The sequence below is a fragment of the Protopterus annectens genome, chromosome 10.part0 (genome assembly GCF_019279795.1).
Source record: "Protopterus annectens isolate FY-2018-M chromosome 10.part0, PAN1.0, whole genome shotgun sequence".
Lineage (NCBI taxonomy): Eukaryota > Metazoa > Chordata > Ceratodontiformes > Protopteridae > Protopterus > Protopterus annectens.
In genome coordinates this window covers 74,789,900-74,815,968 of record NC_056744.1, presented here as the reverse complement: position 1 = coordinate 74,815,968, position 26,069 = coordinate 74,789,900, and the positions used below count along the sequence as shown (strand labels likewise).

The 26,069-nt window shown below is 44.1% G+C and overlaps 1 protein-coding gene across 1 annotated transcript in view; it reads left to right on the top strand.

Annotated features, from left to right (window-relative positions):
- NUP85 (nucleoporin 85) overlaps positions 1 to 26,069 on the top strand; it is a 1,184,651-nt gene that overhangs the window by 466,474 nt on the left and 692,108 nt on the right. The window contains exon 7 of the mRNA XM_044085035.1: positions 3,118 to 3,239. Within this exon, the coding sequence (XP_043940970.1) occupies positions 3,118 to 3,239 (122 nt within the window). The remainder of the gene's footprint in view (positions 1 to 3,117; positions 3,240 to 26,069) is intronic.

Genomic DNA, 26,069 nt, shown 5'->3' with positions numbered 1-26,069 from the left:
TGGTCCACGACAGAGACCAAATTGCACATAAATGACATGGAGATGAGAGCGGTTCTTCTGACGTTGCAAGCCTTTTAGCTCTGCCTCCCTCTGGAAATGATGGTTGGTACATCAACATGCAGGGGAGAACCCGATCATACCCGTTGTGCAGGGCGGCTATAAGGGTTTGGAAATGGGCGATCTCTTTAAACCGCTTTCTCATTGCAATGCACATTCCAGGGGAGTCCATCATTCTGGCAGACAGACTGAGCAGATCGATCTTAAGCCCACACGAGTGGTGCCTGAACCAATTAGTAGCAAATCAAATATTCAGCCATTGGGGCCAACCTTGCTGTGATCTCTTTCCCTCTCCCCTGAACAACAAGTGTAGCAAGTATTTTGCTCTGCCCCCCCCCCCCCTCGGAGGAGTCACCCAGGGACACTCTAGTCCACAATTGGCCCACGGGTCTCCTGTATGCTTAGCCTTTGATTCTTTTATTTCTCAAAGTCTTACAGAAAGCCAGCAGGTTGAAGACCACTCTAGTCTTCATTGCTGCCTTCTGGCTTTGTCAGGTATGGTTCCCCTTCCTGCGGTCTCACAGCAAGTATCCCCCATGAATATGGGATCTAATTTCCCACCTATCGGACTGCCATATTCCCAGTCTCCGATCCCTGAGACTAACCACTTTGTTTATCCACTTCCATTGATTCTGCGAAAGTCCAAGCTGGCCTCCCTGGTTCAAGAGATTATACTTGCTTCTCAGGAGTCTTCCACCAAGAAAGTATATAGTAGTAAATTGAAGAGATTTTCCATTTGGCAATTGGCAATAAATACTGATCCTTTTTCTACCTCTATTTAGGATATTCTTAGGTTTTTCAGTTCACTATTTCAGCATTGAGCAAGTTTTTCCACTATAAAGTTACAACTAGCAGCTATTATGAATTTTCATGTAGGGGAAAGGTAGCAAACTTTTGTCTTCCCTGTCCACTTCAAGATTATGCAGGGCTTTCATGAGTAGAGTCTTTCATCTCAGACCTCCAGTAAAAGATATGTCGCTTCCTTGTGATCTCACTCTTGTGCTTCAAGGCCTTACTCAGAGATCCTTTGAACCTGCTAGCTGATGTGACTTAAAATACGTGGCTTGGAAGAGTGCTTTTTTAGTGAACATTACTTCAGCAAGAAGAGTATAGGAATTACAAGCTCTGTCTTCCCAGCCACCTTACATTACTTTCTTCCAGGATAGAGTCTCCCTCAGAATGAATCCTTCATACTGAAGGTTGCCGCAGAGACAGATATTAACCAGACCATTCACCTGTCTGTGTTCTTCCTGAATTATTCCAGTAAGGGCAAATATATGCTGCATTCACTGGATGTGCATGGACAGTCTATCTACACAGAACTAAACCACACGGGATATCAAGACAATTGTTTATCTCTTTCTCTCCAAATAGATTAGGTCAGGCCATATTCAAAATTACCTTAGCAAAGTGGATTACTGATTGTATTTCTGCGATCTAGCCCACCCTGGCATACAACTTCCCCATCCTGTTGGAACTCATTCTACCAGGTCCATGTCTACCTGTTCTTCTTTCTCCGCAAAAACTCCTGTTGACAAAATTTGTGCAGTAGCAATCTGGTCCAAATCTCACACGTTTGTATCTCACTATAAGTTGGAGATTATTTATAGAAACAGAGCATCTGTTGGCTCTGCAGTGCTCAGGCATATCCTTCCTTGAGGGCCAGCCAGGGTTTACGTAGCTGGGGACTCTGACCCAGTAGTGATGCATAGTGAAATAGACAGGATCAGATTAGAAATTATGTACTTACCATAACTTGGCTTCTTTGTTGTCCAGTTTCATTATGCATCACATCCCACCTGCCTTTCCCCAACCTAAATCAGTGGGAACCCATAGGTTCCTAGTTTGAGCTTCATTGTGGTCGCTTTCTTTTGTTTTTTTCTAGTAGCATAAATCTAAATCACCTTTGAGAGGGCAGCAAACTTTATCTGAGGGTTTAGAAAAGCTGTGGTGCATTGAGGCTTGGTTCATAAGTCTGGAGGAATAGCCGAGTCGGATCCGAGGTCTGATCCGTAGACCCAGTAGTGATACATAATAAAACTGGACAACACAGATGCCAAGTTATGGTAAGTATATAACTTCTGTTTCTGCAGATGCAGTGTCCTTTTTTGTGCAGCTTACTCTATAGTTATGATCTGTTTTTGAACGCATCATTGCTGTGGCATTCAGTAGACAGTCCAGTTTTAGGAGTATTTCAGCACTAGTTCTGCATGCTTTTATGACTGGTGCATATTAGTCTTTTCCATCTTCCCTTACATCTCCAGATGAGAGTTAATGTACTTGCACTTCAGTTATCGGAGTTCAGAACAGTTTTATATGGTAGTAGAGTGCCATGTGTTTGTTGGTGTGAGCCCTTTTCCAAACTGGAACATATTGGACTGGGTGTTGCTGTTTTTCTTTTCAGCAGTCTACATTGGGAGGTGATGGAGTCAGATTTAAACCTGGACCTAAGATTGTGTCTTCATAGTGCTGAATTGTATTCTGAATAGGTTTAATATCCTTCAAGAGTATGCCAGGTTTAGGTATGTTGATTCCCAACTCAGGAAAAGTGGATGCCTCTCTTGGTGCAAAAACAGTCACTTAGTTAAGTGGTAGAGACATTGCTGGCCATTTTGCACTCACTGTAGCAGCTAATGATTGTAGTGGTGTTTATTGTGTTTTGAGTTGGTGGGCAAGATGGGTACTGCAGAGAAACCTTGTCTTCTCTTGTGTCTTGCAGTAGATATTGGCAAGGACATGAACCTCATTGAACTACTTACATTTTTATATTTGTGTAGGCTTAACTCATAGTAGATATTAGGTAGGGTTTTTGTTGAAATTTACTAGGCAAAATTTCCCTTTAGGAGATATCCCTGCCAAAGTTAGTTACAGCAATTAACTTTTACTGTAAGGAACTGCATGGATGTCACTGTAAGGACTGTAACCTCCTAAAATCTCGCTGTCAAAAGCACACACCTTCTTTGCTGATGTTTAGTAAGTAATAGAAACTTCAGTCCTAATCTTTTTAAGTGCACTGAAGCTGGGACCTCAGCAGTAATATGTATATGTTTGTATTCATAGCGGGATCTCTGTTGCACCATCTCCTTGACTGGGTGCGTTTACATGTTTGTGAAGTGGACACCAAGGCTTCTGCTGTACTCAACAGTGAAAGCCCTACAGAGCATCAGGACTATTGGCATGTGGTGAGTATGACATTTGTTATGGCTGTGGTTGTTTATAAATAAGAAAAATTCCACTCAGGAATTTACATCATAATGCGATCTTCAGTGCACTACTAAGGTCTCAGTATCATTCTAAGTATTTTGCTGTATGTTATGTCCCAGAAACTGCCTGGTGACAAACTGATGTGATTTTGGTTTGCAGTCTCTCCATCTGCAGTTATGAAGCACATGGCCTTGTAGTCTAACACAGCTTAGACACATTAATGTTGGCTGTCTGTTTTAATTTTTAATGACAGTGCTGTCGGTTATTGACCAGACAGCCTTTGAAAATGGTGTTTTTACTGAATTGCTCAGATATATGCTAACTCTGCAGACAAAGAAGGCAATTTTTTTAAAGGTGGAGTGCTGGCATATTCATGTGTCAACATATGCACTGTCTTTATTACATACTGCACAGTTATTTTATATTTGACGCTTCGTAGATCTTGCCATGTTCCTTTTCAAACAACTTATAATAATCCAGACTGCTTTTTATTTTCTGCTATGAAATGGGTAAAAGCGATAATAATCAAAAATTAGTTTACTAGCCAATTTATGTAGTATTGTAGTATAAATGCTTACACTAATAATTTTATTTATTTACTTTATTTATTTGTCTTTATCAGGAAGGTCCGACTAGGTAATACCCAATGTTAAGTTGTCAATCTCCCCTTCATTCTTGCTGGTTGGGATCGGAGCCGATCCTCGGTTCCGACTCGGCCATCTTCAATAGCTCGAGAGCTGTTTACTGGCTCCAGGCTACCCCTTATCCCATGATGCCTAGCGCTAGCTACCCAGATCTCGTTTGCCGGTTCAGTTGCGAGGTTTGTGGTACTAGCTCAGGCTCATATATTTTTCTTCTACTACCTTTTCAGTCAGATTAGGGATTTTTTTCTGTCCTTATTGTATTTGTCTAGTAGTCACTAACTAGTTGTAATAGTTTAGTGTTTTTTTGTGGGCTTTTCAGAACTCGTGTTAGTTAGAGAGTTCTTCCCCTCCCCCCACCTCCCCCTCTTCCATATCCGATAGCTTACTCTGTAGAATTAGAATTTTCTTCCTTTTCCTTGTTTTAGGTAGCTGTTTTAGTTTGAGGCTTCCTAATTCCTAAAAAAAAATAAAAATAAGATATATCCTTATCCTGTAGTATATTGTCTTATTTGTGGTTTGTGTGGTAGTGTTTACTGTTAGTTTAGTGGTATTCCTTATTGTGCATTATGTCTAAGGAATCCAAAGTGTCGGGATTCAAGAAGTGTGACTCATGCTGTCAGAAGATGTCTCTGACAGATGGGTACACTTCTTGCTAATATTGTCTAGGCGCTGTACACCTGCAGGACTCTTGCTCTATCTGCCATGCATTTAGCCCAAGAGTTCTGCAGGAGCGCAAGAATAAACTTATTTTGAGAGGGCTGCTTAAGCCTCAGGACTCACCGGCCAAGACTTTGCCAATGAAGTCTCCTAAACCGGCCAAATCGTCGGCTCCCAGCTCGGAGCCGTCATCGGCCCAAGGCTTACCTTCCACTTCGGTTCCGGACGAACTGAGGAGACTGCTTCCTCGTCGGCTCCAGTAGTCCCCTCAGAAAAGACCGAGATCCCCTTCATTAGAGTCCATTCATTCAGCTCCTCTGTCTCCCCTCCTGCAAAGTGACCGTAATCATAGATCTTCACACACCTCTCGGTCCTCCAGGCTCTTAGACCATGATGTGGCGAGAGTGGTCAGCAAGTTATTGAAGTCGCAGGCACTGACCAAAATGTTGTCCAGCCTCCCCCCCCCCAACAGATGTCAGCTCCGTCTGTTTCTATCGATGTTCCTCCTCCGACTCCATCGAGCTCAGAGCCGGAGTTTCTTGGGGTTCGAGTCGTGGAACGGTCGGCTCCGATAACGATCTCTCCTTCGGATCTGTCATCTGCTCCGATCCCATTGATGGTGCCTTCCGTCGAGGGATCTGGGCGCCGAGACTCCCTCGTCGGCTCCGAGGGGGCAAGTGGCATCGGATCCTTCTCCGACCCCACTCTCCCTCTCGGAGCGTCTGCGCAGGTGAGCTCGGTTACTACATCAGCCTCGGAGCCGTCTCCCTCGGTGCGGAGGAGGATTCCGGTCTCCTCTGAGCCGGAGCCTTCTCTTCATCGTGGCAGGGAGACCTTCAAAGTCATGAGGAGTGTGCTGGCCTCTCAGCCAGCTCCACCTTCGACCCCACTGGCTGCATCACCCGTAGTGCCTGCGTCGACCTCTACTCCTCCTCCAGACCCCAAGCGTGGGGAACCAGTGCTTCAGGGCACCCCATTGGGTGTTTCCTCTTCCTCCGAGGCCTCCCCTGATCATTCAGAGGAGCCCCCTCGGAAGAAGTGCAAGAGGAAGCGCATTGACTCCCCCGAGTCTGTCACTTTGGATACGGATTTGGATGAGTCGGAAGGGTCCCCGAGATCCACCTCTGAAGAAGTTTCCTTTTTGGACATCCTAGAAATACTTAAGCAGAGGGGGAACTGGAATACCCTAGTTCCTACCGAGGACGAATCTGTATTCCTGGATGCGTTCCTTTCCCGACCTTCCACCTCCTGGGTTTCTCCGCCCTTTGATCCACTAATGTCTGTGGTGGCTCGAAGGGCTTGGTCAGCGATGGATACAGTGGAACCAACCCCGAGGAGACCGGACAAGTTTATTACTGCACCCCCTGACAAGCAATTCCTTACTAAGGGTGTTCCTGTGGATGCCATGGTGGTAGCAGCAGCCACTAAAAAGGAGTTAGCAGAAGCTTCTTCTGTCCATCCTCCTAACAAGGAGTCTAGGACCATGGACAGATATGTGAAGCAAATGTTTGCTTCAACGACATTTTCCATGAGGTTACTGAATTACCTATGCCATTTTACCAGGCTTCAGAGGGATCTCCTGAAAGAGCTTGGAGATACCCTGCAGGATCCTTCAGCTGAAGGGGCCCAGGCTAAAGTGGCCTCTCAGCTGGTGACCCTTAACTCAGTAGTCAACTCCTCCATGAGGCTCATTTCCTATGCAGCTGATGAGGCGAGTAGAGCCACAGGCACAGGCGTGGCACTTCGGAGACATGCATGGATGCGACTGTGTAATTTTGCGGAACCCTTCAGAGCGTCATTCATCAACACTCCCTTTAATGGTTCCTTTCTTTTTGAACCACAGGTGGAAGACACTCTTACTAGGTGTGAACAGGAAGGCAAGACTCTCTCTGTCGTGGGAGTCCGTTTTTCCACTCCCTCTAGACCATACCCCAAAGGTCAGAGGAGTGGAAAGATGTAGTTTCGGAAATCTCAGGGATCTTCGCCTGACACACACAGTGATTTTTCCTCCAGGGGCAGAGGAGGAAATAATAACAGACGCCACCCTCATGGCAGAGGGGGTCCGCAGAACCAGGGCAGTAGAGAATCCTTCTCTGACGAGCCCTTCCAACATCCCTGAGGGGTTGCCCGGCTGTCCGTCTCTGAAGGCAGTTGGGGAAAGACTTTCATTGTACCCAAAAGCCTGGCTAAGCATAACGCAAGACAAATGTGTACGTTCAGTAATATCCAGAGGTTACAGAATTCCTTTCGTTCAGCCCCCTTTACCGTCATGCAAGTCCCTCCCAGATGTTCCACCCAATCTGAGGGACCAAGCAGTTGTAGAAGTTTCAAAACTGCTAGAAAAAGAGTCTCATCCAGGAAGTCCCGGCAGTCCAACACGGATCCGGAACTTACTCAAGGTTCTTTTTGGTACCAAAAAAGACAGGGAACTGGAGACCTATTTTGGATCTCAGCAGACTGTACAAGTCTGTTCAAAGAACAAAGTTTCGGATGGTCACACTACAGTCCATTTTACCCTATCTGGGTCAGGACAATTGGATGTGCTCTATAGATCTCCAGGATGCGTATTATCACATCAAAATGGACAGACGCTCCAGGATGTTCCTTCACTTCCGGCTGGGAGCTAGTCATTACCAGTTCAGAGCTCTGCCTTTGGTCTCACCACAGCCCCCAGGGTGTTTGCCAAATGTATGGCAATGTCACGGCTCACCTGAGACGTCAAGGATTCCAGGTGTTTCCCTATCTAGACGACTGCCTCCTTACTGCTACTACCAGGCATCAACTCCTTCAAGCCAGGGACTATACAATCTCAATTTGCTCCCAGCTAGACATTACCATAAATTTCGAAAAATCTGCCTTGTTGCCCTTTCAATCTATTACTTATATAGGAGCAGACTTAGATACAAGGAGCATGTCCGCAAAGCTACCCTTGGACAGGGTGTCCACTATTCGCCAGCAGGTTCATGTCCTCATGCAATGCAAAAGAGTGCAAGTCAGGTACATCCTTCAGACTCTAGGTTCTATGGTGGCGGCAATTCCTCTGAAACCCCTGGCCCGCTTCCACATGAGAATCCTGCAGTGGCTTCTGTTCATGCAGTGGTCCTTTCAACAGCTCCCCATGTCTCACATGATCATCATCACAGAAGCATGCAAAAGACACCTTTCCTGGTGGATGGTCTCCCCACTAGTGATTCAGGGCAGACCCTTCATTCAGCCTCCTCCGGTTGCTACAGTGACCACGGATGCCTCCCTGATAGGGTGGGGGGGCATTATCAGGGAAGGACAGTCCAGGGCACTTGGCAGGCTCACGAGTACCATCTGCATATAAATGTCCTAGAGATGAGAGCCGTGCTCCTAGCATTGCAAGCTCTTCAGGACTCTCTTCCTTCGGGGACCATTGCAATTCAAACCGACAACATGTCAGTGGTGTGGTACATCAACAAGCAGGGGGGAACCAGGTCCTACCCCCTATGTCGAGAAGCCCTCAGACTCTGGCAGTGGGCAATTTCCTCCCAACGATTTCTGATTGCAACGCACATCCCTGGGACGTCCAACATCATAGCGGACAGGCTCAGCAGAGCTATTCTCATGCCTCACGAGTGGTCTCTGAATCAGGTAGTTGCGGATCTTCCGCAAATGGGGTCAGCCTTACTGCGACCTTTTTGCCACCCCCTTCAACAGCAAATGTAGCAGCTACTTCTGCCTTCTTCTGCTTCCTGGTCACCCTCCCAGAGACGCTTTAGTCCACGATTGGCCTCAGGGACTTCTTTATGCCTTCCCTCCGTTTCCCCTGATATCGAAACTCATTCAGAAAGCTATGTCGTTGGGTTGCAAAATGATCTTCATTGCCCCTTACTGGCCTCGACAGATATGGTTCCCTTTTCTGCACCATTACCTTCTCGAGCGGCCTTGGACTCTGGATCCAATTCCAGACCTACTGATTCATCAATCAGGCGGGCTGCATCAATCCCTTCAAATGCTCCAGCTCACAGCTTGGTTGCTCCACTTCCAACCTTAGCCAGGCTTCCCAGTATTTCCCCAGCCGTTCGCGACATTATTGTTTCCTCCCATAAGTCGCCCACTAGAAGGACTTATGCTAGTAAATGGAAACATTTTTCTTGTTGGGCAGAGGATAGAAATATAGATCCCTTCACAGCCCCTATCCATGAGATCTTGGAGTGCCTAACAGAACTCTTTCATTCAGGATCCGCTTTTGCTACAATCAGGGTTCAATTAGCGGCCATTTCAAATTTTCATGTCGGTTTTTCTAATACCAACATTATGTCTCATAAGCTATATAAAGAGGGGCTACTCTCCTTAGACCCCCAGTGAGAGATCCTCCTCCTCCTTGGGACCATAATTTGGTACTAACCTCATTAATTATGCCCCCTTTTGAACCGGCAGCTTCCTGCTCCATTACGTTTCTATCTTGGAAGACTCTCTTTCTGGTAGCTATTACTTCAGCCAGATGTGTCTCTGAACTTCAGGCACTATCCGTCCGTCTTCCATACTTAGTATTTCATAAGGACAGGGTTGCTCTGAGGACTAATCCTTCTTTTCTTCCAAAGGTCTGCTCAGAAAACAATTTGAATCAGTCTATAGAACTACCTGTGTTTTTTCCCTAACCACACCAACAAGGCAGAATACAAGTTACATCAATTGGATGTTCATAGACAGTTGCATTTCTATCTGCATAGGACGAAGGATATAAAGAAGTCTGACCAACTTTTCCTTTCCTATGCTCGGGGCAAACAGGGTCTCCTAGTTCCCAAAGTGACCTTATCCAGGTGGTTGTCTCATAGCATTACCTTTATCTACCAACTAAGGAACAAAGACTTGCCAATCAAACTGAAAGGTCATTCTACCAGGGCTTTAGCCACGTCTGTAGCATTCCAGTCTAGGTTGCCCATGGACTCTGTGCTGCCGCTACGTGGGCAAATCCTCATACCTTTATTTCTCATTACAAGTTGGATGTGGTCTCCAGAAGTAGAGCTAGCTTTGGTTCCACTGTTCTGAAGAGTCTGTTCCAATGAGCCACCCAGGATTGTAGGTGCTAGGAATGCTGTCCCAACCAGCAAGAACGAAGACGAGATTGACAACTTAACATAAAGAAGTTATGTACCTACCATAATGTTCCATGTTAGTTGTCTTCATCTCGCCTTCTTTCTTGCGTCCCCCCTCCATCCCCCTACCCTGTTGAACCGAGAGGAGTTCAAATTTTCACTGGCTGAGTCTTTGCCAAGTCTGTTTCCTTTACTGACTTAGACAGTAGGACAGGTATGTTTAACCATTTGTTTGGAGGGGTTTCTTCCTATAGCTATGTCTGGGTTAGCTATTTCAAACGAGATCTGGGTAGCTAGCGCTAGGCATCATGGGATAAGGGGTAGCCTCGAGCCAGTAAACAGCTCTCGAGCTATTGAAGATGGCCGAGTCGGAACCGAGGATCGGCTCCGATCCCAACCAGCAAGAAAGAAGGTGAGATGAAGACAACTAACATGGAATGTTATGTTAGGTACATAACTTCTTTTTTTCAGCTGAGGCCCGGGAAGAAATGCTCCATTTGTTTACATTGCATTATACTAAGTTTTAGTTAAACACAGAGTAGTTACATTTCTGTTTGCATTTATACACAAACAGTAGTTACATTTATACATTCTAAGATTTTACAGAAGTGGAAGTTACTAAAGAGAAAACCCATATACAGCTTAGTGGATTGTACAGGCAGCAGTAGTGTATAAAAATTGTTTTGTCCTTTCAATGAGAGGTTGAGTGTATTCTGTTTAAGGAAAGTATTTGGTGGTATCATACGGTGAACACAAAGTCTTAACCTGGTGATAAGCATGTGCAGGACAAGGATTGGTTAAGATGTTGATTGTCAGAGAATTTTATTTGTGTGCGGATACTATTCCAGAGTGTAACAATGTATTGGTAGTAGAGCGAGTCTCCTGCAGCATTATTTGACTTATTTGTAAGTAAAAATAATTTTGATCCCTTGCTGGACAGTAGGGCAAAGTAACTAATTATTTGGACCTCTCATTGACGGTAGAGCTTCTTTAACCTACCCGTGTGCTAAAGTAGTTGACTCTGTTCTTCAAAAATACTTGAAACAGATCCTACAAGTCTGTAAAGACTCATGGTCATTTTTAGATAGTCTTAATAGTTTACCTTTTGATCAAGACTTTAATTTTTTGACCATAGATGTGGTTGATCTTTATACTTCTATTCCACACATGGAGGCAGTTGAGTTGGACAGCTTTAATGATGAAAGAAAAAAACGCTCCAACTAGGGACATTGAGCTAGTATCTGAACTTATTGACATTATTTTGACAAATATTTTTTTTTTTACCTTTAATGGTCAACAGTAATTACAAAAACATGGTGTAGCGATGGGCTCACCATGCGGAGCGAGTCTAGCGAATATGTTTGTTGCCTATTGGGAAAAACAGTATATTTTTGATCTACCAGACATTAGAAATTTACTCGTATATTATATGAGATTTTTGGACGACATATTTATCATCTTTAAAGGTGACCAACTAGTAGCTGATAAGTTTGTTGAATATTTGAATTCTACTACCTCTTTTTTCAAATTTACATACAAATTTGACACAAACAGTATTGACTACCTGGACGTTAAATTAACCAAAACCTCTAACCATAACAAGTTGTGTTCAACTATTTACAGGAAACCCACGTATTGCAATTCTTTTTTAAACTATTCTAGCGCACATCCCTTTAAACAGAAACGCTCCATAGTCAAGGGCCAACTTGTTAGAGCAGCAAGGATGTGCTCTCTTGAAGTAGATTTTTTTGAGGAATGTGTTCAATTGGGGAACATGTTTGTAAATAGAGGTTATCCTAACCATCAAGTCCAGGAACTGGTAGTAGAAATAAAAAACAAACGCAAGGCAGGTAGTGACCACGTGCATCTAAATAATTTTGTTATAATTTTGATTTCTTGCTGGACAGTAGGGCAAAGTAACTAATTATTTGGAGAATAATTGCACTTGATGTGCTTTATTGCACTTCAGTGGCCTCAGCAAAATGATCTTAAGATATGAAACTCTGAACTTTGACTGACAGTGAAAACGTCAGGAGGTGCATGATCTCCTCTGTCATGCTAAGACAGCCTCCTTTCTGAAGTAATTTAAGAGCTGAATAGGAAAAATGTGGGTGGGACCTGTGTTAATATACTCAACAGCAGAAGGAGACCATAAGCATAGATTGTTTGTGCTGTTGGTGAATTCAGTATTCTACCCTCTCTTCATCCCTGACCTTTTTCTGCCTCTTCATCATAGGTAAATATTAAGTTAGTTGCCATTACGCCTAGCCAGTTTCATTTTTTGTGTTCAAAATAAACTATCCTGTTTAGTTGTAGGCTGGCCTTACCAATCCCGTGTTTGATATTTATATAGTACCCCTGATAAGAATAAATGGGATTTGAGAGAAATCATGCATGGGTTAAAGCATTTAAGAAATGACTCTGTCCATTAGTAGTGCAGGGGGCAGTCCTATTATAAATCTTTTGTTTCCCCATCCATAGATCTAAGTTGTGCTTGAATGTGGACAGGGATGAACTTTGTTTTATGTGGATGGCGAGTCTGTTCCACGGCAGCAGTATCCTGTGCGGGATGTACATGTCCCTCCAAACTATTCTGTTGATAAGCTAGAAGAGGTTTAGATTCTTAGACAGAGTATTTCTGATGCCGTTTGACTTCCTGATGTGCAGTAAATCCATCAGCAAATGGGTCAAATGATGCTTTGCATGCCAGACACAGGTCACCTGTTAGCAGTCTGTAGGATACCAAGTGTAGTGACAGGGCTTTGAGTTGGTCCATGTAAGGCATGTTGTTTAAGCCTTGTATTATTTTAGTAAGGAATTTCTGTGGGCATTCCAATTATTGCATGTGTCTGGACAGATATATGTCAAAGGGGACATTATATTCAATGACTGGCCTAATGAAGGCTGAGTTAAGAGGGACAGTGACATTCCTAGATCTTGATACCATCCCTTTCTCTGGAAGCTATGTAATATAGAAGGATTTTCTTTCAGCAATAAACAAAGGACACGTTGGTCAAAAGTTAGGTTACTGTCTACATAAGTTCCCAAATACCGAATAACTGGGTCAACTCTTAGGGGCATATTGTCAGTGTGTTAGTTCCTTGTGGTAGATGACTTCCCAAAGGATACAGTAATGCATTTTATTGGTATTTAGGTTCACTCCATGATTTTGGTACCAATTATTTGCCACATGCCGTTATGCAGGATGACTAAGTCAGGCTACAGTGACTCCTCCTAGCTTGCAGTCATCTGCAAACTTAGTCAGCCAGACCTCTTTTATTTCAGAGCAGTAGATGCAAAGCAAGATAGGTCCCAGTGCAGAACCCTGTGGAACTCCACTGGTGAGTGGTGTCTTTGTGGCAGTAACTTTCCCTGTTTTGATTATATGCATCCTGTCTGTGAGCCAGTTGGCAATTTAGTGGATGACATAGGGGTTTATTCAAAGTTTATTTAGCTTTTTTCTTATGTGTGAGGATTTGTGTCAAACGTTTGGGCAGATCAAGGTATGTGGTGTGTACCATATTTTGTCTTCATCCATTGCTTTGGTGACTTTTTCAAAAACATCGTCCAGGTTAAGCAAACATGACCTGCCCTTTACAAATCCAAACCGAGAATGGTCCAGTGTTTGGAGGTTCCCTATCCCCTGATCAGTTAATTCCACGATAAGTCTTTCCTTGCCTTTGCATTTGAGGCTGTTCAGACCTATGGGTCTGTAATTGCCTGGGTCTGTGGAAGGTCCTCCCTTATGCAAGTGAATTACTGTAGCTGTTCTCCATTTGCTTGGTGCAAAACCTGTATGGAGGCTGAGATTGAACAGTGTTGTTAGGGGTCTCGTCTGTCGCATGTCCTCTTGAAGACTACTGTGGATTCCCACTCAACCAGTGATTCTGGCTGCCCATTCTATGGGTCCACAACCCTCACCCCCAATGAAGAAAGGCTTTCTAAATTCAGAGAGTAGTTGGTGCCAGCAGTTAGCTGCATGTGGCCAGTTCTGTTTTACCTGTCTTATTTTTTGCCCCCAGACATCCTGTTCACCTTAGCATCACTCTGACATGAACTTGTGCACCCATATCATGCTCCCACTTTATTTCTTCTAGTCTCTAGTTTAGTTTAATTTATTCATTTGTTAAATGGATAAGTAAACTGGCCATCCCAGAGCCTTTTCATCAAAACCAGAGCCGCAAAGGCAAGAATGACCAACCAATCAGCATGATTTTTATGTGGGAGGAATCTGACTTGGAGAAAAAAAAAAAAACAGATATGGGAAGAACATTCAGACTCCACTCAGACAGTGACCAGAAATCAGGTTTGAACCATGAATCTTCTAGGTTCATAGGCAAGTACTAGGCTAACTAATCTTGCTGGCCATTTTAAGCCTAGCCAGATGTTCTTCGTGTTTCACTGTTGCAGTCATTACATTTGGGTAATCTGCTGGCAGGTTGCCCTCAATCGGCCTGAATTCCAAAGTCTTGGGTCCTGCGTCGGTTGCTGTCTTCTTTTCCATGACGTCAGGTCATCAGGGTATAAAACATGCAGGCAACGCCATTTTCTTTAGTCTTTCTTGCCACGCGGTGCCCGTAGCCGAAGCATTTCACAAGTGTCGGTCGGCCGACTACTGAAATATTTGAGTTTGAGTTTCAGAACCGAAGTCTTCACTAAAGCTAAGTACCCCGTTGGGGAAACTTTTTTCTTGCTTTTTACCAGTGTCAGAAAAAGTTAATAATTGTATTACTTGTGGGAAGCAAATACCTCATAAGGATTTCCATTTATACTGTATTCTTTGCCTAGGCCCTGATCACAAGGTGCCTGGCTGTCTGTTTTGTACTAGATTTAACCAACGCACTATTAAGCATCGGTATATTTTTGCATCAAAGTATTTTGGAACAGATTTAACTACCCAGAAATGTCGTCGGATAACGATCCGACTACCGGAGTACGTAAAAAACGCAAAGAAAAGGACAGAGAAAGGCAGTCGAGATCCAAAACCGACAAAGCTTCTCCTAAGCCAGTCGCCAGTTTGCCGGTACTCAGTGAGGTGCTTTTGCAGTCCCTGATACCTACTACCTTTGAGTCGCAGGCCTCTACCGACACTCATGAGGAGTCCGGCATGCCGCAAGATACTCAAGGTATTGGACCGACGGATGCATCTCCCTCAGATGGGTCCGGAGCCACTGAGCAGGCACCGGCTTCTGAGGGTGTATTCAGACCTCAACATTTGTATATCAAACCGACAGCTGCAAAACCAAAGACAAAAGCAACTTCTAAAACTAAAAAATCAACGCATGAGCCACGTGCACAGGCCTCTATGCCTAAAAAACTGATGATCAAAATGGCTGAAGACCTTATTACCTTGATCAGGGGTACCCATCCCCCTCCAGATGAGGCCTAGGCAAGACCCTGATTACGAATCTTCAGATCAGGTTTCTATTTCTTCTGATTCCTCTTCTGATCAGGAATTATCTATACCTCCGTATGTGGATTCTGATGCTGAGGAGTCTATTCCATCTGCATCTCCTCCTGAGGACTATTCATTTGGAGAAACCTTGCATACTTTGAGGGAGCATTTTCACTGGGAGAGTCAAGACTTCTCAGAATCAAAAAAGAGGCTCAGGGATTTCCTTCTTCTCCCTCGGCACAAGCCTTTAGCCATTCCCCCTGTTTTAGTCATTATGGATGATGTGTTTTCGGAGTCAAGTTTGACCCCTGACTCCTTACCTCCGGTTTCCAGTAAGCCTGACCGATATTACAGGGTCCCTGACTCACATAAATTTTTATTTAAAAACCCTGCTGCTGATCCTGAAACTATATCACAGGGCCCAAAGGGAGTTAAGGCCTCAACAGCAAAAAATCCTACCCCCTCTGACAGAGATTCAAGGGCACTGGACAGATGGGGAAAAAATGTTTATACATCTGCAACCTTGGCAATCAGGGCCTTAAACTGTCAGTTTCATATGCTTAAGTACCAACAACATGTTATGGGATTGCTGAAACAGAAAATGATGTTGATTTCAGAATGTGCAGAAATTAAAGAATTGCAGGAATTATTGCATGCAGCTGAACAAGTTGGAAAGCATACTTTGCAATGTGGTTTTGATTCTTTAGAGGCCTCCTGCAGGGCCGCAGTTACTGGATCTGTGATTAGGAGGCATGCCTGGTTAAAGGAACAAAATTTGCCTGATCATGTTAAAGCTAAATTGTTAGATGCACCTTTACAGCATGATTCTCTGTTTGGTATTAAGGCAGAAGAGGTTTTAAAGAAAATGGAAGACAAAGCTAAGTCTATGCAAACTGTTAAGGAGTTCTTACAAGTGCAGCCACCAAGATTCATTAGACACTGGCCTACAAAAAATTGGTCCTTTTCTGTGTCAGACAGCGCTCAAGGGGCAAATCCAGATGTCCTAAGGATTCCAGATACCAGGCGCAAGACTCATATAGGTCAAAGCAGTGGGGCGCATCCACCTCCAAATCTGGAGGAGATAAAGCGCAAACCTACAGAAAGCAATCCCAATGACTTCCCTCTGCCTACACCAAGCACTTATCTTTTGGCAGCACCTAGCACTTTTGCTCAAAATTGGCAGTTAATAACCCAGGACAAGTGGGTACTAAACATCGTATCACAGGGATACAGATTCCATTTCCACACTCTGCCAATGGCAAATGGTTGGCCAGATCTGCCAAATCAGTGGGCAGAGGCATGGAAACAGGTTACATCACTCATGGATATGAAGGCCATTCAGACAGTACCAGAACAGGAAAAAAGACCAGGTTTTTACTCAAGACTGTTCTTGGTACCCAGAAAGGACAAGGCCTGGCGGCCAAAACTGGATTTATTGATTTTGAACACATACTTGGACATTCCAAAATTCAAAATGCTGACTTTGCAGCAGCTTCTACCCATGCTGGTCAAGAATGCCTGGCTGGTGACTTTAGACCTAAACCTGCATGTCCCAATAAGATAGTCGTGCAGAAGATACCTCAGATTCAAAACTGGCTTAATGCATTACCAATTTTCTGCACTGCCCTTTGGCTTATCTACTGCGCCCAGGGTCTTTACAAAGTGCCTGGCACCAGTAATTGCATTTTGCAAACAAAGAAGCATACAAACATATCCTTACTTGGACGACTGTCTCATTCAAGCAGAGAACAAGGACACTCTTCTTCGACACCTGGCATTTGTGAAAAGGCTTCTAACATGCCTAGCATACACAATAAACGAAAATAAATCACAACTAGTACCTGCTCAAAAGATAACATTCCTGGGTGCAAGCTTGAATACAACTGCCCAGCTGGCTTACCTCACGCCAGACAAAGGCAGCTGATTACTTACTTCAAACTGATGGCAACAAAAGCACAGTCTTCTGCAAGACAAATTTTGCAGGCTCTGGGCTTCATGGTATCCTGCATCCTACTAATTCCATATGCAAGACTGCATATGAGGAAACTTCAGTGGTACCTAAAAAGTTTATGGAGTCAACATTCACACAGTCTGGAAACAATTATTCCTCTCATTCCCTGCCTGCAACAGGAGTTTCTATGGTGGGCAAAGGCCTGTCACCAAAACATGGAACGGCCCTTCACTCTACCCCCTGCCAGCCAAACCTTAACAACAGACGCATCAGATTTTGCCTGGGGGGGGCCCACATGGCAGGAAGATGCATTCAGGGCATATGGGCACCAAAACAAATGCATCTACATATCAACCAGAAAGAGATGCTTGCTGTTCAAAATGCCCTAACAGCCTTCAAGGACTTACTTCATCCAGGACAACTACTGATAAGGACGGACAACACCACATTCATGTGGTATATAAACAAGCAAGGGGGCACACACTCATACCCCCTTTGCAGATTAGCCATGGCACTGTAGGACACAGCTTTGACCTACCAAATACATCTTCAAGCTCAATTCCTGCCAGGAAAACAAGACACTCTGGCAGACAATTTAAGCAGAAACCTTATGAATCCTCACGAGTGGAAACTAAATTCACAAGTCTTCAGCATGATAACAGAGAAATGGGGGAGGCCAGACATAGATCTATTTGCCTGTCCTCAAAATCATCAATTGAAAAGATTCTGCACAAAGACTCATCACAGACAAGCATGGAAAGTGGACGCCCTATCCTTCAGTTGGAAAAACCTATCAGTTTACGCCGTTCCTCCTCTGCCTCTTCTACCTAAGGTCCTCCTAAAAGTCAGACGAGAAGCCAAAGGTGATATTAATTGCCCCGGACTGGCCCCGCCAAAACCGGGACCCAATCCTAAGGAACTTGTCTCAGTACCCAGCTTGGACCTTGCCTCAAAGACCACAACTACTGTCCCAGCAAAACAATCGGCTCCTGCACAATCAACTACAGACTCTGAATCTGGCAGCATGGCTAATCATGTAATCATACAAATGACACCTTTCAGTAAAGCTGTGATGGATGTCATTTTGGAAGCCAGAAGGCCTAGTACTAGAAAATCTTATGCTGACAAATGGAAGAGATTCTGTGCTTGGAATCAAGCACAAGGAACTGATGCAGCAGAACCACATATTCCTCAGATATTACAATACTTGACCGAGATGCTTGACAAAGGCCTATCTTTCTCATCGATCAAAATCCATGCCTCTGCCATTTCACCACATTACAATACAGAGCCACCAATCTTTTCTCATCCTTTAATAAAGCAGTATCTTGGAGGAGCCAGCAATTTAAGGCCTCCTAAAAGATCACCATTACCTGCATGGGACCTCAATTATGTGTTGGAAAAGCTTACCCTGCCTCCATTTGAACCAGCTGCTACCGCTGATATAAAATTCTTATCATGGAAGACAGCTCTGCTACTAGCAATTACTTCAGCAAGAAGAGTTTCAGAGCTACAGGCCCTCATGGCTGTAGAGCCTTTTATCATATTTTACCCAGACAGGGTGTCTCTGAGGACAAATCCTACTTTTATGCCTAAGGTGGTTTCCAGTGTGGCTCTTAGCCAAACAATTCATCTGCCAACTTTTTATCCAAATCCGCAGAACAAAGGGGAGAAAATTCTGCATTCCTTGGACGTACACAGACAACTAAGATTCTACTTGAGCAGGACTAAAGCTCTAAGAAAAACTGAGCAATTACTAGTGTCATATGCTGCAGGATCAGAAGGAAAGGCTATTTCAAAGCAGACAATTTCAAAGTGGATAAGCCACTGCATCCGATGTTCATCGTGTTACACTGCTGCAGTCATTACACTTGGGTTATCCTGCCGTCAGGCGGTTCCCCAGTCGGCCTGAGTTCCAAAGTCTTGGTCCGGCATCGGTTGCTGTCGCCTCTTCCCTGACGTCAGTGTGGCAGGGGTATATAAGATGCAGCCGACGCCCTTTTCTTCAGTCTTTTTTGCCGCGCAGTGCCCGAAGCAGAAGCAGTTCACAAGTGCCCGTCGGCTGACTCCTGAGATTTTCATTCCGAATCCAGAGCTGAAGTCTTCTAAAAAAAGCTAAGTACCCCATTGGGAAAACTTTTTCTTGCCTCAGACCGATGTCAGTAAATGTTAATAACTGTATTTCTTGTGGGAAGCAAATACCTCATAAGGATTTTCCACCCCTATTGTATTCCATGCCTAGGCCCAGACCACGATGTCACTGATTGTTGGTTTTGTGCTAGGTTTAACAAGTGCACTATTAAACGTCTGTTTGATTTTGCCCGACATTATTTTGGCAGAAAATTCAATTACACCATGCCGTCGGAACTACCGACGACCGGATTACATAAAAAGCGCAAAGACAAGGACAGGCATCCGAGGCCCAAAACTGACAACGAGGCCTTTTCTAGGCCGGTTGCCGGTTCTCCGGTTTTCAGCGAGGCACCTACGCAGCCCCTGAAGACCGCTTCCACAGAACCACAGACCACCTCTGACTCCCACGTGGAGCTGGCTGGGCCTTCGGACACACTAGGTATTCTGATTACCGAACCTAACCCTACAGAGGGAACCAAAGTAGCTGAGCAATCCACAGCTACAGAGGGTGTTTTCAGACCTACCCAGTTAACCATTAAACCCCTCTGTTAAGTCTAAGCCCCCCCTTAAAAGCAAAGAAACAGGCACAGCACTCTCCAGGACAGGCCTCCATACCTAAGAAAGAAATGCTTAAAATGGCCAAAGACCTAATCACCCTGATCAGGGGGTCCCATCCCCCTCCTGATAAAAGGCCCAAACAAGATGCAGACTATAAATCTTCTGACCAGGTGTCCATTTCCTCAGACTCATCCTCAGGCCTAGGATATTCCTTACCCCCTTATGAGGATTCTGATGCTGAGGAATCCATTCCATCAGCTTCTCCACGTGAGGACTACTCCTTTGGGGGAGACCTTACATACCATGAGGGAACATTTCCACTGGGAAGGCCAGAATTACTCAGAATCCAAGAAAAGGCTCAGAGACTTCCTTTTATTGCCTCAACACAGACCCCTTGCTATCCCGCCAGTATTAGATATTGTGGATGATGTGTATACTGAATCCAGCTTAAACCCTGACTCCTTACCCCCAGCCCCAGTTAAACCTGATAGATATTATAGAGTCCCTGACTCTCACAAATTTCTGTACAAAAGCCCTGTTGCTGACCCTGAAACTATTTCTCAGGGACCCAAAGGGATTAAGGCCTCATCAGCAAAAAACCCAGTTCCCTCTGACAGAGATTCCAGAGAATTAGACAGATGGGGAAAGAAAGTATATATGTCTGCAACTTTAGCAATGAGAGCCTTGAATTGCCAGTTTCACATGCGAAAATGTCAGCAATTTGTAATGTCTCAGTTGAAACAAAAGATGCTTCCAGATTTAGATCCTCCTAATTTTAAAGAAATGCAGGATTTATTGCATGCAGCTAAACAAGTGGGAAAACATACCTTGCAATGTGGGTTTGATTCCCTAGAGGCCTCCTGTAGAGCAGCAGTTATAGGCTCTGTCATTAGAAGGCATACTTAGTTGAAAGAACATACGCTACCAGATCATGTTAAGGGCAAATTATTGGATACACCTTTGCAGCGGATGTGTTGTTTTGAGTTAAGGCAGAGGAGGTATTAAAAAAGATGGAGGATAAGGCAAAATCTATGCAAACGGTGAAAGAGTTCTTACAGGTTCAGCCTCCTCGTTTTAGCAGAAATTGGCCAACAAAAAATTGGTCCTTTCCAGTCAGACAGACCTCAAAGGGGCAGATATAGACGTCCAAGAGGTAGAGATCAGGCACAAAGCCCTTACAGACCTCAACAATGGGGTACACCAGGCCAGAAAGAAGGGGAAGACAGGCCTCAACCTTATAAAAAGCAGCCTCAATGACTTTCCACTACAGCTGCCAAACAGCTCTCTCTTGGCAGCCCCCTTAGGAGGAAAACTAGCACTTTTCTATCACAATTAGCATTGCATCACCAAAGGCAAATGGGTTCTCAACATTATATCTCAAGGTTACAGGTTCCACTTTCACACTCTGCCAAGGTTAAAAGGAATGCCAAGTCTGCCACCAAATCAATGGGCAGAGGCTCAAAAACAAATTAGAGCACTCATGGACATGAGAGCTATTCAAAAGGTACCACCACAAGAGCAAGGACAAGGATTTTACTCAAGACTCTTTCTGGTTCCCAGAAAGGACAAAGCCTGGAGACCCATTCTGGACCTTTCTTCTCTGAACACTTAACTGAATGTTCCGAAATTCAAAATGTTGACACTACAGCAGCTTCTTCCCATGCTGGGCAAGAAGGCTTGGCTCGTGACTTTGGACCTCAAAGAGGCATACCTGCATGTCCCTATCAGACAAAACTGCAGAAGATACCTCAGAATCTCAGCTGGTTCAATGCACTATCAAATCTCTGCACTGCCCTTTGGCTTATCTACTGCGCCCAGGGTCTTCACAAAGTGCCTGGCACCAGTAATTGCATTTTGCAGGCAAAAAGGAATTCAAATTTATCCATACCTGGACAACTGCCTGATTCAAGCAGAGAGCAAGGACATTCTTCTAAAGCATCTGGCGTACGTAAAAAAGTTATTAAGTTGCCTGGGGTACACAGTAAACGAAAAGAAGTCAAAACTAGTGGCCTCACAACAGATAATATTCCTGGGTGCCAGCTTGAACACAACAGCCCAGATGGCTTATCTCACGCCAGACAAGCAAGGACAACTGACTCAATACTTTCATTTAATGACAACAAAGACCCAACTCCCTGCAAGAAAAATTCTGCAGGCCTTGGGTTACATGGAATCTTGCATACTACTAATTCCATATGCCAGACTGCATATGAGGAAACTACAATGGTACCTAAAGAGTGTATGGTCTCAACACTGTCAAAGTTTGGAAAGAGTTATACCACTAATTCCTTGCCTTCAACAGGAGTTTCGATGGTGGGCTCAAGCTTGTCACCTCAACAAGGGACAGCCTTTTACTCAAACCACAGCCAGGTAGACACGGACAACAGATGCCTCAGATTACACCTGGGGAGCACACACGGCAGGAAAATGTATTCAGGGCGAGTGGCCCACAGAGCAAAGACATCTCCGCATCAATCAAAAAGAGATGCTAGCTGTACAAAATGCAATTATATCTTTCAAGGACCTGCTGCATCCAGGACAATTACTAATAAAGACAGACAACACCACAATTATGTGGTACATAAACAAGCAAGGGGGCACACACTCCTACCCCCTCTGCAAACAAGCCATGACCTTGTGGAACACAGCTTTAAACTACCAAGTTCATCTGCAAGCACAATTCCTACCAGGAGAGAAAAACACACTGGCAGACGACCTAAGCAGAAACATCATGGATCCCCATGAATGGGAATTGACCCACAAATATTCAGAATAACACAAAAATGGTAGAGACCGGACATAGATCTGTTTGCATCCCCAATGAACTGCCAATTACAGACATTCTGCACAAGGAGCTATCATCCACAAGCATGGAAAGTGGATGCCCTCTTATTCAGCTGGAAAAAACTATAAGTATACACTTTCCCTCCTTTAGCTCTCCTTCCAAAGGTACTCATAAAAGCCAGGCAGGAAGAGCCAAAGATGATCCTGATTGCACCAGACTGGCCATGCCAGCACTGGCACCCAATCTTAAAGAACTTAGCACAAGAACCACCCTGGATTTTGCCTCTAATCCCACAGTTGTTGACACAGCACAACAAACATATACTTCACAGCCAGCTAAAGACCTTAAATCTAGCTGCATGGAAAATTCCTTAGCCAAGCAAGCATTGCCTCTCTCCAAAGCTGTTATGGATGTCATTCTGGAGGCCAGAAGGCCTAGCACCAGGAAAGCCTACTCGGATAAATGGAAGAGATTCTGTGCCTGGAACCAAGCGTGCGCAGCCTTGACCCTCTTGTCCCAAACATTCCTCAGATACTTCAATACTTAACTGAGATGCTGGACAAGGGCCTCTCCTTCTCATCCATCAAGATCCACGCCTCAGCCATTTCTGCTCATTACAATACGGATCCACCATTTTTTTCTAATCCTTTGCTCAAACAGTACCTCAGAGGGGCTAAAAACATGAGACTACCCCGTAGAGCACCTACACCAACTTGGGACCTCAACTTTGTTTTGGAAAAATTAACTTTACCTCCTTTTGAGCCAGCTAACACAGCAGAATTAAAGTACATCTCTTGGAAGACTGCTCTGCTACTGGCAATAACATCAGCACGAAGAGTTTCAGAATTACAGGCACTAATGGCAGTGGAACCTTCCCTCATCTTCCACCAGGACAGGGTGTCCTTAAGAACTAACCCTACATTTATGCCAAAGGTGGTATCAAGTGTGGCTCTAAACCAAACTATTCACTTGTCAACTTTTTATCCAAAACCACAGAACAAAGGGGAGAGACTACGACATTCTTTGGACATTCACAGGCAGTTATGCTTCTACTTGGCCAAAACCAAAGCTTTCAGAAAATCTGAGCATTTACTCGTAGCATACGCTGCAGGAGCACAGGGAAAAGCCATTTCAAAGCAGACTATTTCAAAATGGATAGCACACTGTATACGTTTTTGCTATACCCACCATGGGAAACCTGTATCTAGCAGCATTAGATCTCACTCCACCAGGGCAACGGCCACTTCAACTGCCTACCTCAGAGGAGTACCTACCAAGTATATTTTGGAAGCAGCAACATGGAGTTCTGTGCATGCCTTCACCAAACATTACCATTTGCCTTTATATTCCAAATCCAGAGCTGGCTTCACCACTGCTGTGCTGCAGGGCCTTATAGCCAGCCCTAATGCCTTATAGATCCAGTCTCCCTACCTCAGCTTTGGGATTCCACCCAAGTGTAATGACTTCAGCAGTGTAACACGATGAACATAGTACAGTTTTGTACCTACCATAAATGTAGATGTTCGACTGTAAACACTGTTGCAGTCCAGGTTACCCTCCCTCCTTCCCCTCTTACTTTCTGGTACGTACCTAGGTCAACTACCCTTTATTACCTATGGGGAGTATTTGCTGGTAATTAAAAATGGTTGTTTGCTTTTCTTTTATATATTTTACTAGCAATTTGAATTGCCTACCTATTTGGGGGCACCTGACATCTGGGGCAAGAAAAACTGAAGAAAAGGGCGTCAGCTGCATCTCATATACCCCTGCCGCACTGACGTCAGGGATCAGGTGACAGCAACCGACGCTGGACCAAGACTTTGGAACTCAGGCCGACTGGGGAACCGCCTGACGGCAGGATAACCCAAGTGTAATGACTGCAGCAGTCTTTACATTAGAACATCTACATTTATGGTAGGTACAAAACTGTACTTTTCTGCTACTTACACCATGGTAAACCTGTGCCCAAGGGCATTAGGTCTCATTCCACCAGAGCTGCAGCTACTTCAGCAGCCTTTCTCAGGGGAGTACCAACCAAAGACATTCTAGAGGCTGCTACTTGGAGTTCTATTCACACCTTTGCAAAGCATTACCATTTGCCTCTTTTACTGTAAGTCCAGGGCAGGCTTTGCCACTGTGGTGCTGCAAGGCCTTATAGCCGCACCTAATGCTGTTTAGCTCCAGCCTTCCAACCATAGCTTTGGGATTCTACCCAAATGTAATGACTGCAACAGTGAAACACGAAGAACATAGTACAGTTGTGTACACTTACCATAAATGTAGATGTTCGAGTGTATTCACTGTTGCAGTCCAGGTTACCCTCCCACCATCCCCCTATTATTGTAAAGTTTGTCTTTTTTTCTCTATCTTCTACAACCTATGTGGTGTATTTGCTTGTAGATGAAGGTAAAGTTTATATTGATGCATGTATGTATGTATGTATGTATGTATATATATATATATATATATATATATATATATATATATATAAAATATAATATTGCTACCCTTTTGGGGGCACCTGACCTCGGGGGCAAGAAAAATTAAAGAAAATGGTGTTGGCTGCATGTTTTATACCCCTGACGACCTGACGTCATGGAAGAGTAGACAGCAACCGACGCAGGACCCAAGACTTTGGAATTCAGGCCGACTGAGGGCAACCTGCCAGCAGATTACCGAAATGTAATGACTGCAACAGTGAATACACTCGAACATCTATATTTATGGTAAGTATACACAACTGTACTTTTCCCTTTTTGTGCTCGAAATAACCTCTCCTACCCATCCCGTGGTTGATATTAAATATTACCCTGTAATGAGAATAACTGGGATCATACCATAGATAATTTGATCTTAGAGCAATGAAGCAGAGATCTTAACTAGTGAGCGATCTCATGCCATTAATTTGTGGTGATATCGTTTCCTCCATGGTGATTTCTGTCTGGACTTGATGTGCTGTCTTTCATTATATGGCCTCAAGAACTACATGCAGTACTTAGTGCGGCTTGCTCTTAGGCTAACTGGCCTGTAGTTAATTGGATTTTTCAACTCCCTCCCTTCCTTTGTACAGTATTGGAATCCTGCTTTACTTGAGCACTTCTGCAGTAGCCAGTGATTGCTGAAACCTGCTTACCCTGAACATAACTCAGGTGATCTGCCTGTGCAGAGATTCCCAGGAACACTGAGAGGCAGCCCATCTTGGTACCTGTGTTTTATTTATTTATTTATTTATCTTACATTTGTTTACCGGGAAATTCCAACTGGGCCATTGGCCCATTTTCAGTGGAGGCCCAGGAAGAAAAGCTCCATTACAAGGAGAATTTTAACAGTAGAAGTAATAGTGACTTTGGTGCTGTTTTCTGATACTTTTACTCATTTAAGCGAAGTGCTTTCTTAGTTAGATGCCACACTTGAACAAATCCAGAGGGCCTTAATGCTTTATTTTTAACATATTTTCACCTTGGCAATTATAGCTATGGTTTCAGCCTACGTAGGTGTTCACTTGTTGATTTATATACGTTCATTAATATTATATATTTTTTTTACACACAAACCTGGTGAAGTATTTATTTGGTACTAAAGTGATCTTTGTTAAAAGTGTTTGTTTATAAGTTACTAATAT